At 36.9% G+C, this 14,078-nt stretch overlaps 1 protein-coding gene across 1 annotated transcript in view; it reads right to left on the bottom strand.

Annotated features, from left to right (window-relative positions):
* Positions 1-465: 465 nt before the first annotated feature.
* Positions 466-14,078, bottom strand: part of ARFIP1 (ADP ribosylation factor interacting protein 1) — a 39,098-nt gene continuing 25,485 nt past the window's right edge. The window contains exons 7-9 of the mRNA XM_009813489.2: positions 12,168-12,325; positions 8,963-9,137; positions 466-852 (exon numbers count right to left, since the gene is read on the bottom strand). Coding sequence (XP_009811791.2) covers positions 697-852; positions 8,963-9,137; positions 12,168-12,325 — 489 coding nt within the window. The 3' untranslated portion in view covers positions 466-696. The remainder of the gene's footprint in view (positions 853-8,962; positions 9,138-12,167; positions 12,326-14,078) is intronic.

Consider the following 14,078-nt stretch of genomic DNA (forward strand, 5'->3'; position numbering starts at 1 on the left):
GGTTGGCCTCACTCAGCAAACCACTTGGTGCAAAGCAAAAATGTGTGCTTAGAAGCCTCAGTTTGACAGCGATTCTTGCTTTAGTGTTTTTCTTTTTTTTTTTTTTTTTACTCTATGATGGAAAGGTACATCTTTTAAAAAGGCATTTGCTGCAATTCCACTAGTCAATGAGCCATCTGCTACTGTTGCCTTATATGCAGATATTGCATATAAGCCTTATATTATTAATCTGCAAAATAGTCTTTTAACTCTCTCCTTTTTAAAAGTAATATGAAAATTACTAAAGATGTTCTCTATATTCATCTATAAAATACCAGATGTTGGTACAAATCATGTAAACCTCCATTTGGAAATATTTTGACTAGCCATCAAAATGACCAGAAATCACGAACATCATTTGTCAGTGCAAATCTATAATAGTTTTCTCCCCCCCCGCCCGCCCCCAGAGTTACAGAAATAACCACCAACCTTCACATACAAAATGAGTGCTCTGTATTTGAAATGACAGAAATTATGTTTGGTTACCTTAAAGTCACCCACTTTCCCACCAAATTCAGTTTTACAGTATTATAAAAGGGGAAAAAAAATTAAAGCTGTCTGTGCAAGTATCACTACAACAGTCCTTCAACCCCAACCCTTAATTATTATCACATTTAAAGATTTTAGGTTAACATTGGGTCCTCTTCTCTGATCCGATTACTGTTCTTCAAGCCAGGATGGGGCATCTGCTCCAGGAGTTTTCAATTTGATGTGGAACTGTTTAAGTGTCTGTTCAAGCTGCTTTTGATTCCCAGCAAAGTATGCCGCAATGGCATTGTGGAACAGAACAAGCTGATTGTGCAATACCTTAACCTGCAGGCAAGGATAGAGATAGGTTAAGAGGGGGAGGCAGATGTTAACATCACAGGTCAGTTATAAAAAAAAATAGGCGTATTTGAGATGCTCAGACTTCATACAGTTTTATTTAATAAAAGTTTAAAAATACAAACACAAAATCCTTTAAAGTGATTTAGAGTTTTCGTAAAGTATGCTTAACAGTCAATACCAACTCAGTATGCATGGACCAAAAGCAATTGACTAAACAGCTTAATGTTATCAAATATCGAACACTTGATTACAAGTACTTGATTCCTTGAAATTAGATGCCAAACCTCTGTTTAAGATACCTACCTGCAGGCCAAATGGAATTCCCTAAGACAGTACATGACAAATGCATTGTTTAAGTACACAGTTCATTTTTTGCCCCCCTTGCAGAGAGTTGCTGTTTTCCAGCTCACATACACCTAAGTCAGATGAAACTGATGTTCTTTCCCCAGCAATATTTCTTGCCCATCTCCTGTAACACAGGGTTATTTACAGCACTTGGTCAATATCTTGACTATAACATTTGTGCGAAATAGTCGTGAAACACACAGGTCATAGCAGTAATCAAAACTTGGGGAGAAGAGCACAAGAGCAGCTGGAAGGCATCACTGTTTTTCTCTTCCAGTCTAGCCTATGATGACAAGCTATAGCATTGATAAAGTTAAACAAATGTTACATTTTCATCCTAGCACATCAATAAACCTGAAGTTGTGAATGATGAACAGTAGATGCAAAGGGTATCTGTCCAGTTTCTCCTGCAGCCAAAACCTGTTCTTGAGTGTACACTCAGCCCAGCACAACCTTAGTCTTCCCTAAGGTGGTGGCCCTGTGCCTGTTTTCAGCCTACAAGACCCTGAGCCCAATAGCATTTAGCCAACATAGAGAAGAACAGAGGAACAGGGTGGCTGACTGAACCCAAAGGGAAAATGTGGTAGGCAGCAGATTTAGCTTACTCTACTCAAATTTTGGATCACTGCCCTGTCTGTCAGCACAATCCACATGGGAAAGTCTACTCCTGTCATGCTAAGAAGCAAAACTGTCCTTGGGCCAGGTTTGGCCTATGCCTACCAGTTGGCCATGCCTGTTTTAACAGGTTATTTGGCTAACGTGCTTTTCTGAAATGCATGCAACTCAATACAGAGATACTTTATTGCCTTAATTTAAGAAAGGATCTCAAATTTTAAAAAGGCAACATGTATTAGACATGCTATTACACTAGAAGACTCCAACATTTACACTATTACACAGAAATATACTTCTAAAATAAATACTTTGAGAAAAAAGGGCTGAGCATGTGTGCACGCGTGCACACGGGGTATATAAAAGTTTCAGCACTAAAAGTTGAAATTGTTTTTATGAGTAAACAACAATCTATTTTTTTTACTGAATAGTCTCATTTCATTAATTAAGTTTTGCCCATAAACTGATGACTGTACAGATCTTAGTGTCATGCTTAAGCGATAACCTCTCTTTGGTGACCCAAATTTTGGTCTAAGTTGCTCAGACAATTTGAAAACTGGTATTCCTGTGTTTTCTCCCCTAATAATTCAGGCTAATTTAAACTTAGTGCATGTGAAATAATAGGCTTTTTGCCTCATTAACAGTGTAAAATGGCAGGCTCTTACATCATGGTTAGAAAGGAGTCTGCAGTGCACACCATATCTTGGGACAATGTTTTTTCATCTACAACAGAAGACTTCAAATTCATGAGGTACAGACATTTTAATATTTAAGAGATGTAGAATATAGCTAACTACACTTCTCCAACAAACTTACAGTTCAGCTTTTCAGAGTCACAAAAGATGGCCTTTTTCAGTTTGTGTGGGAATAGAAGCATATAAATACATGTATTTTTGTTATCTATAAAAATCTGTATTTTCATCCCAAAAATACTGTCATGCAAGTGAACAATGTCACAACAACATCAAGAGTTTGCTTTTAAAAGTTGAGAGCAAAAAATTTAGCAAGTACAGTTTCTTTTCTTGAGCAGATTCTTTCATCATTGACATGCAAGGTTTCACACAGTCCAAGCTAGTTCTAGCACATTATTGAAATGCTACAAGAGTTTTATTCATACTGTTTACAGGAACTCAAATAAAGCAAGGGTAATTAATCCACGCTCCCAGCCCAAGTTCATCAGTTTGAGAGCAAATTTGGTACTGTGTTAGGGTAGTTTTTAACACAAAGCTTTTGTGAACTACCCTGAAGTCTTCTGATAATTTTATAAATTCAGTCAGGCCTAGGCTTAAGTATGCGTGCACACACACACAGAGGCAGGAATTGACAATGTAGAGGCAGATGATTTGGACTGAAAAAAATGTTTTGTTTTGGAGGGGTTTTTTGAACTACCAGAGCTACCTCATTGTATGAAGTTCTATCCCCAAGCCAGAGCTACCTCATTGTGGTGTAAATTTCATGATCATTATCAAACTGGTGCAGAGGTTCAAGATGTTACAACTTCTGCTCTCCTCCTTCAGAAGTTGATTGCTTAAATGAATCCCAAAAGTGATAGTAGGATCTTCCTATCCATAGCTTCATTCAGGTAACTTTAAGATTAAATTTCCAGAAAAAGACCACTTAAACTGTCTGACACTGTACAAAGAAGCTCTACTATGAAGCCGCAATCAGCTAAGAGAAAAGAGAAGAAGCTGGAACATCTGAAATCACCTGACTTCCCCTGCAAAAACACCTGCAATCACAGCTAAGAACTGGATGGCAAGTATTCACTTAAAGCCAAGTTCAAACCTAACCAGTTTTCCCATGAAAGAATCTCAGCCTTGCCCACTCCCGTATCCAGCCATTGATTCCTACTTCCACACTATGTTTCACCTTAGCCCTCTGTTGGCAAAACATTCATGCAGTTATGTAGTCAGTTGGATCAGGGAACAAATCTAGATTAAAACTAACCAGACAACAACATATTTGCTTTAAGCTGGATCAGTTCCCCAATCTGATTCTCTGCACAGCTGCAAAAACACTTTTGTAAGCACAACAGAGAAGGCAACGTAGGGGAAGGGGAATAGAGGATGAAGGGACCACTTCTTTTTTTGCAGCAAAGCCTTGAAGTGACTGTCAGACTACAGCACTAAAGGCCAACTCTTGAGCACTAAGCTGTAGCACCTATTCCAGTAAAGAAGCATTTGAAGATTTGCCTTTCGACTGAAGACTGTTAAAGGTATGCTGCTAAAATACAGGTTCCAGTGTATGACTAGCATGCCTGTCAAAAAGCCATCACATTTTACAGTTGGACATAATTTAAAATCATTGTTCCTTGTTAATTACATACACCTATTTGTTCCTAATTATGAGCAGAGCAAGCACTCCATAATAGACTTGGCAAACTTAAGTCTCAAAACAAAACTGAACTTTGTGGATAAGCATAAAAAAAATGGGCCTGCCCTAAACAGAAGACCTAAGTTTCATATACAGAAGATACTGTAGGTTGGATTTCAGTTTTCACATTTCCTCTGGATGCTCTTAACATTTCATTTCTTCTTAAATATGGTCCTCTTCCCCCACCTCCCCCTGAATGTCATATTTTCCGTGGCACAGTAAGTACAGATTTCTTTACATCCTACTCATTCAGACTGTTTCAGCCATCTCAATGACCAAAAAGACTACCCCTATTCTAATCTTTCTGTCCGTTTATACCTCCTAACAACTATCATAATCCTTTCCCCTAGCTATGTTTATTTGAAGTTATTTGGTCTAAACCGTTCCATCATCTGGGTTTCCATTAGATTCCATATTGCTTTCATTTGTAGAAGCAAGCATTTAAACATCAAACTCCTGAAGTACAACTCACAGTAGTGCATTCAGTTTCTCTCTACACAGAAAGATTTGACATTTCTCAAGTGCATACATGAATAACAGTTTTTCCTTTCTCAAAAAGACGCCTTTTCAAAAATTTTTCAGCGGCAGAAACCTTAAGCTAAGAACAGGCCACCATCCTTACTTAAAAAAAAAAATTAACTATCTGTAAGCTACAGATTTTGATTGCAGCTACTCTTATACTCATTACCCAATGCCACAAACTTCTACAGAACTCTGCCAGCTGGGGATAGCACCAATACAACTTTGCAGCAACATAAAAAAAAAAAATCAGTTCTAACTTCAAGATCAAATGCTATAATGGAAGTGATTAGAAATCTTGTATATCTTGGTTTTACAGACAGAAACTTGCAATCCCAGCTTTACTGTAATTCAGTTCTCTGAACTTTTGGGGGCTTTTAACTGAAATATTAACATATGAACCCAGGAGAACAGGCACAAAGAGACTGCACGTGATGCCTTTTTTCCCCTAAACGTAGGGCCAGCTACATTATGGCTGTTTGGTAACATTTGCAGCAACACAGACCAACCAGAGCCCACCAGCCAGTTAAACTGGCTTTATCGTTCCTTGCAGGGACAGCCTGAATCACTTCCTGGTTTTCCCTGCTCTCCTCATATGTCACGCTTAACCTAATATGGGACAAAACTTTTGAGTGGGAACATAACTGAGTGCATCTAGTGGAGGTACATTTACAGAAAAACATCTATGATTCTGTTTTGTCATTAATTTGCCAGGCAAAAAATATACAATTTATTTTTTTAAAATGTTCAATATTGGTCAGACTGTAAAAACATATTTATTGGGAGATAATCATGAACTGATTTATCTAATCGAAAATTAAACCCTAAATTGCTTAATTGCTTTGCTATGGCAAGGTTTTATTACACAATTCTGTTTTCAATACAGAAGTGATAATAACAACTAAGCTTGAGACTACACTGTACTACATCCTGTATCAACATATGCAAGACTTGAAGCCCAAAGGTTTACAATCTGCAACAGAAAAATGATACGGCTACCGTACCATTTTCTTACCTAAAAAGGCTTCTCCAATTAGACTCAGAACAAATATTAATTCACATCAGGATTCAGCCCCATGACAATACATTATTAATAAAGTTGATGATTAGAGATTTGCATGTTCTAGTATATCATAACATGAGCCTGGCAAGGCCATGCCTTGATATAATACTAACCCTCATTTGCCTTGTACACAACAAGCCTGCAACAACACAGGCTTTCTAAAACAGGCTACAAAAAGGCCCTTTGTGAGAGACTAAGTAAAACCAGTATTTTGTCCACCTGACCTTCGTTTATTTTGATCTCCCACTCTATTAAATGGGCACCAACATGGTCCTGCGGATAGACACATGAAATAGCAAGTTCCTGTTACTAAGAATATAGTATCAATATAACCAGTATAATTCCCTCCCCGGGACTACTGTAACAGCTTAACAATATCAGAATCACCCTTCCACTTGGGAGTTCAACATCATATACGGTCTTCAGTTTAAGTCATCTCCTAAACAGTGCACTACTCCCACAGCTGACGCAGCTATGTTACAGACACACTCATACAGCTGTACCCATTGTGCTCTTCCTCCCTTCTTTCTTCTCCTTCATGTTAGGCACGTGCTGTATTTATAGATGTTTAAAATATGATGGATCATAGCAATTGTTATTATGTACCTTTGGAAAAAGTAGAACATCTGAGATTATTAAATCTAACTGAAATTAAAATCTAGTTCCTACACTTACTGATCCTATACTTATTGAGTTAATAGTCCTTTAAAATATAAGAAGTAATTGACTTAAGAGCAGTCACATACACTTTGTATGCAGCTAAAAATTAAAAGCAACGTTTATAATGGTTATACAGTTGTCTGGCAAATCAGTTGTGCATTACAATTTCTTAATACTAGCTGCAGGACAAGTATGAGGTCTAACAGGAGTTTCCCTCCATTGACATTAACAAAAAAAAAAAATGTTTGACACCAGAAAAAGGAATAAAGATGTCAGATTGGTAAGAACTTCATCTCCCAGATAACCACTGCCTCCCACTACACCCCGGGAAGCATTCTGGGCAACAGAAGAACAAAAACTATCAGAGACAGAAGCAAGCTGGGAAAAAGTGCTCCTGAAATGAAAATTTAGGATTAGGATTAAGATTACATATTGTTTACTATGGAGAATCCTATACAATAAATAGAAAACACCAAAGTAAAGCTTACCTGAGTAAAGCTCTGAGTAGATAATTATATTTAAGCCAATATTTGACTGTAAAGGAAGTCCTTTCTATGGCTTATTTGGGAACAAAATTATATACACTCTTTAGTAAATATTTTGACATCTCTAGTGTCAAAACTGAGAAATGTCAGCCAGTGATAAAAAGGCTTAAGCATGTGAAAGTCCCCTCTGTATTAATCTAAAAGAAAAGGCAGGAAGGAAAAAACAATCTCTTTCAGAAGCAAAATTTATAGGCTGTGACTGCTAACAGGATGCTTGATCTAATTCAAGACTGTCACTAGGAAGACAACTTCATTAGTGTTCCCTAAATGATCTAATTTAATTTAAAAAAAAAATATGGAAACTTTTTTGTACAAGATGGAAATAAAATGCTTTCACTCCGAAGCTTTCCTATCTGTATAAACATAAATTGATCACTCTGTGATATGGTTAATGCAAACCAAGAGGAAGCAGGGTAAGTGTTATTTGCAACCAATTTGAACTTAAGCATCAGAAGTCCTGTACAGATGTGAGCTGGAAGGATCAAACAATTTCAACAGAAGTATATTATATTAGTAGCAAACAACTTACTAGAAGATGAAAACAAAGGACAAAAAAGAAAAAAGGACACATTCAGCATACCCATTTTCAACCTAGCATAGTTTTAAAACTCAGTTCTTATGAGCATTTTCTAATTTAAACATAAGAATCAGCATTTAGATTAGACTTCAGCTTGTTCAAAAGAGTAAATTTCAGTGTGGACTTTTTCAATTTGAAAGTTAATGGGCTACAAGTTCAGCAAGAACAACAAATGAAAGTCAGGGCAATACCAGTGTTTAATCATCTGATGATCTGGTTCATCAACTCTTAATGGCTATGTGATTCCAGACCCCTGGGCCTAATGCAGATGCCTATATGAAGTAACAGTGCTCAGGAGCTACATTTTTAGCATCTAATGTTTTGGAAACCAAAAGGTTTGTTGATTTTCTCCACTTTTTTTCTTCTCATCTGTTGAGAGTTCACGTTTCTTCCTGTCTTCCATCTTTATTCTAAGTAGCTGATGCAACTGCATATGTGATAATATAGTCAAGAATTCAGATTAATAATCAGTTTTAATTGGTTTAGCTTGTCCCCATGATTTTCGCTTAAAGTTTCCTCTTTCCATGCAAGGAGCATGGCTTGCTACTGTTGTCATTTGGGGTCACTCCTGTATTCTCTGACATGCAGTTGTTACCTACTTTCAGATCTTTAAAATACATGAATTAGCGCATACTGAAAATGTTAATCTGCTACTAGATATGGACATACTGACAAACTGCTATCTTTTATGTAATTTTCGATCATATTTTCCTCTGTCTGAAGACATAGGAAATATAGTCCCAGATGAATATAACCACTTCATTTACTATGAATATGAACAAAAATCAGAAAGACCATCATTTTTACATCTAATTAGAAGCAATTTAGAAGGACTCGTTTATCAAAGAAAGCACAGTTTGAAGTGTGTTCTGTATGGCAATTCTATTTTTGCCTGGGAGACAGAATAAGAGGGGGTAAGAATCCCATCATTAAGAGGGTATAGATGAAATGGTATGGTTGGAATAAACACATACGGAAAAAACCCTTCAAACCAACACTTCAAGAACCCTGTTTAGAATTAAGAAACTATGAGGGCATTAATTATAGGAAGTCGTATTTCTCAGTTCAAGTTATTAGTTTAAAGAAAACTTAATTTTGAAGAAGCCTTTTCACAGCTTTCTCACTTTCTTTGTGCAAATCCTCCCTGACAGTGTTGTCAAACGTAAGTATTACTTTGAATCTTAAATCAGTAATTATATGACTCATTTAACCATTAAATGCAATAAACTGGAAAAGTAATGGTTTTCCAAACTTGAAACCCCCCATATCAACAAGAAACTTACTGCCATAATGTTTGCCATTTGTAGCTGGAGCAGCTTGATTAGGGACTAAAGTATTTCTAGCAAAGCAGGAACTTATAGGACAAAACTCTTGAACATAACATCACAAGTTGTAGCTTACCTTATTTTCTTCCAAAAATTTCAATTTGATAGATACATCATTACGCATTTTGTCGTATTTCTCTTTATGCACTTGAAACAGTTGCTGTGATTGCTCAATCTTTGGCAGAGTGTTTGCATCACGAGGGCCCAGATTCAGCTCTTCTAGGTCTGTTCGATAGGCATCATATTCAATCCTGAGAAGAAAGAGGAAAAAAAAAATCTAAAGGCAAAGTGTCTCAAAACAGAACTCACAGATGGGGCCAAGTACAATAGAAGATGAACAAGAGTCAAGTATGGAAAAAATAAAAAACCCGGGCAAGTTTTTTTCCCCCTCCTCCTATTCATCAAGCAAAACCACCCTTAAGTACATTGCATAAAGATGCTTCAACAAGTACCCTCCCTCTTCTGTTCCTGTCTCAGCCACATGCTCCCAATCCTCTGTTTTGCACTGTCTTCAGTGGTCAGAGCCTCTCCTGGGACACCTCAGCTTATTAACCCAGATAAAGCTGGTAAATCTTTTTTCAGGTTATTCTGCTGTTGAATCAGTTCAGTGAAGAGTTTGTGCTGAGAGCAAGAGAAGCACCAAGAGCAGGACATTCCCTTTAAGCAGTTGTTTGAGCAACGGGTCACTTCCACCAAACTCTGTCCCAAGGCTCTTTCAGCATGCTCTAGGCTTCCCTGTATACATTTACTGGAACAGTTTTATAGTTCTTCCACAAATAGTTTTGTGAGAACTTGTCTGCCCTAAAAAACAGGCTGCAAAAAGATGATGCATTATTCATATTCTACTGAGGGCCTATCTTACTTCCCTAGGAAAGTCAGAGTCTCTGGATCAGTAGCACCACTGAAGAGAAAGGTAAGGGAAGAGAAAGACAGAAGGTTAAGACTAACAGCCAGCTAAGTATTTAAGCTAACTCTGCACCAAAGGTATATATCCCACTTTTAGATCAGACAGATGAAAAGTATTTTCTAGTTTACTCTTGTTCTCTCCAAATTATCTATCCTGGATACTGCTAGCAAAAGCAAAATTGATGTTATGGTATAGGCTCTTGCTTGCAGATACCTGACAATTTTTTAATTGAACAGCTATCTTCCTATACCATGATTTATTTAAAAAGTTATAAATCTCCTGAAATTCTTCCATATTAGACTGTACCATTTTATTACATGAACACAGATGAACCAGTCATACCTTCTTTCTCATTTTAATGGAAAAAATCAAAATGTCTTAAAAGTATTTTTTAACACAGCAGGAAGTTTAAATATTCAGTTTTGTCTTCAAAAACTTTGAAGTAATTTTTTTTTTTCCAAGAAAAGTTTATTTAAGTTAAGCTTTCTATTAATCAACATATAGCATTTATAAGTGGAAAAAGCACCTAGGGAATGTTAGCAGTTTAAAGATTGTATCACTAAATTAATCTTCTGCTTTCCAGTGTTACATACAAGTCTACCGAACAGTGGATCCTTGCCAGATAAACTATTTTTATATTGTAAAACATTATTGCAAGTGGATGAAACAAATGTAGTAACAGCCTCTAACTTTTTTCTTCCTCCTCTTATGCCGCATGTGCTCCTTTGTTCACAGCCATCTAGCACCTGACCAGGTGAAGCAACAGACAATAGCCAGAAATCACTCCAAGGTCATAGGCAGCCCTGCCCAAAGCCTCACTCTTCCTTCCATACTTCTTTGTAGCTTTCAAATAATGGAACCTAGCATATCAGCATGTGATAGATGACAATTTTAGTGGAACAAACCAACCTATTCCTGGCTTTTCAAATATGCTTTCTCACAGACATTTCTAAAACTGGAAACAAATCAGGATTAAAAACTGGTTATAAAAAGCAACTTTTCAGTTGGTATAATGGCTCCAAAATAAAATACAACCTTTTCAGAGGTAAAAGGAGTAATATTCACAGGACTTTTCCTGATTCTCATTGCCACTATGATTCAGGCTTTATTGAAAGTGTTTATGACTTAATTCCAAAAAGGAAACAAACCACTAGAGAGTTGACAGAAGAGGGGAAACAGATGAACATTGAAGTGCAACTGGAGACAGCGAAAAAGAGGCACAGAAATAAACATGACCTATTTTCACATTGTAAAATGATGGATTGGCTATGTAAGTGAAGAACCTTTGTAATTTATTTGCCTTATTGAAAAGGCAAAATACTTGCCATGAACAGAAAGGGAAAGTAACAAAGGTATTTCAGGAGGCAAGAACCATATATTGAAAATGACTGGCAAGAGCAGTCGTAGCAGATGTATTTTGTATAAATTTCAAGGGGATACCTGGAAAATGTGTGAACCGATTTTTTTTTAAATAGTGTCAAAAAGAAAGCAATACATTATATTCATATTAATTCTGCCTTTCAGCCCTTTTGAAAGTTTACCTAAATATCAAAACAGTAGCTTACTATTTTGCTTATAAATAAGCATTAGAACAGAACAATTAAAAAGGGGGGGGGGGGGGGGGGAGAGGAGGACTTCTAAACTCAAGCAGTTTGCAATTTTTGACCTAAAAAAAAAAAAATCACAAAAAATTGTATGTATAAACTACATCCTTGGGCAAATTAAAAGAAACACACTTTATCCTATTAAGTGAAAGAAAGTCAGAATGGAACCAAGCATCAGAAAAGACCACAAGTCCAAACCCTGGCAGCAGAAGGGAACCTGGCTTCAGAGTACTATGCCACATCTGAAAGTAACATTCTCAAGGGCAGGAAACCCATTATCTACTACTAGATGTTATTCACTCACTAAGAAATCTCTTCCCCCCCCCCCCCCCCCCCCTTTCTGACCAAGCCTGCAACTGCTGCATAAAAACTGAAGTGTGAATTGCACATATTGTGCATCAACAGAAGCACAAGATTAAATGTTTTTCAGTCAAAGAGATTATTTTACCTGTTACAATGTAGCTGGATAAAAGGGTTAATCTTGCACTGTCACACTGCTTAGAAAGCCACCTTAATCTAGTATGCAGGGAAAAATAGGTATAACTACTTCTAGAGCTAACACGTAAAATTAAGTCTGTAACAGAACATTTACAAAACATTTGAAGATATGTGCAATGAGGTAGTTAACTGTAAATCCTAATTATATGAGAGTTGTGTTATAAGGTATTTATCTGACAGGTTAGTCACTCAAATACAAGGACTAAGCTGATACGAAGTCTGTTTCCTGAAGATTAGTTTGTAATGAAAATAGCTAGACATAGAATAGCTACCTGGCACTTTCATACTGTTTCACAGTCAATAATGTATCCTCAATTGTTTTATTCACCAATGTATTCACACTGGCAATAAAAAAGTTAATAGCCCCGAGAAGAGTTTCTCCATTTTTAGCTAGAAGTTTCTGCGTATCTGCATTGTAGCCAAACTCCTCCTATAAACAAAAAGCAGAGAAAACAAAACTGTAGATCATTTAAAAATCATAACATTCATCAGCAACTACATAAAAAAAATACAAACACACAGCTGTGACAATTCTTTCATTTTTGTTTGGGTATGGTTATGATTAAACAGATATGATTTCAACACAATATTCAGTTCACAGTTTTTATGAAATCTCTCTGCCATCAGTAAACCACGGCTTGCAATTTTGTTACTACACATGATATTAAATCTTATTTTATAATGTGATTTTTTCTGCATTCAGAAGTCTTGAATGTTACTTAGAAGTAAGTTCTAATGTAATCTTCACATTGTCATTCAGCAGGGTTTTAACCCAGCATCTCTCATGTGGTTGTCCAGGTAATGCTTTAATACCAACAGACACAACACTACATTAAATAAAGTAATTAACTAAATTCACAAGACACACAGCATTAATTAGCTATTCAGTTTTATTCTTACATTCTGGAAAAGAGCACTGCAAAAAGCCCCAACATCTATCACAGTTTAATAGGCTGTAAATAATTGAAGAGCAGAGCATTATAATGGATAGCAAATAAAAATTGTAACATAGCTCAGCCATAAATTTTAAAAGGACAAGGGTGAAATTATTTCCAAGACATTTCAGTCACATTTGGATATATATTTGTTCGTGTCTTTTTGTTAACAGCAGTGTAAGCTCTGACCAAGGCTGCAAAGATTTTCCTAATGCATGGATGCCAAACCAGTCCAATTGTTGTATTTATGTCATCCATATGGCATCTTCATATTCTGCAGATGGGAGTTCTCACAAAAGAGTACAATCTCTGGTTGTAATGGCTGTAAAACACGCTAGGTTCATATTTGGAACTTGGTCTTTTTAGTCTTGCACACTGCCAACAACTGACTCAGAAGTGCTGTATTCTCCCAGTTTCCTTTCATCTGTCTAGAACACAAACTCCAAAGCCAAATGATATTTCATGTTAACATTAATGACTTCACAAGGGTAAGGGTAATGGGCAATGGTAAGGGAAGAATCCTCTGGAAAAGGAGGTACAGTGGAAGTGAGCAATGTGAAGGAGAAGAAAAAAGAAAGAGAACTTAAGGCAAGTTTTCATGAGCTAAGCTCTGTAAACACCGCTAAAGATCTGTCGCCTTTGCTTTGCACAGCTCCATGGGTGTGCAAAGCAGTCAGCCAAATCACTACAGACCTTGCTGAAATCAAAAAAGTCTTTTTTCAGCTGGTTTTGCTCTAACATTGCCAGCTACACAGTAACACAAGTGCTAGCACAGGGAAGAAATAGGAGCATACAGGCAGAGACAACAGCAGTAGGACTGTCCCTTTCAGCAGTGTTTAGTCCTCTCTCTTTTCCCTCCTGCAGGCAAGACTGCAATTACTTTTCCAGCTGGTCCTCTGACCCAGATCAAAGACCCAAATGAGCAACACTACCAATTCAAAGGAGGGGGACAAGAAGGATGACACTGCAGTGGCTTGCAGTACTAAGTAACATGCTAGCCACCGATGCTGTCCTTCTACTGGTTCATACAGTTTCACATAAAAACTTTCGAGTATTGTCCATGACCTCTGCGGATACTTCTTCTGAAACAGACAGGAAATCCTTCCTGTATCAAGAGTTTACACTCAGTTCATACTCTATCAATTAAAATTGGAATTCATCTGTCTATATAATTAAAGGCATATGAACCTGGAACCAGGAGTTATCTTTGTATCCAAAAGAGAAACAGCAAAACATTCACATTAAGTA

The sequence above is a fragment of the Gavia stellata genome, chromosome 5, assembly GCF_030936135.1.
Source record: "Gavia stellata isolate bGavSte3 chromosome 5, bGavSte3.hap2, whole genome shotgun sequence".
Taxonomy (NCBI): Eukaryota; Metazoa; Chordata; class Aves; order Gaviiformes; family Gaviidae; genus Gavia; species Gavia stellata.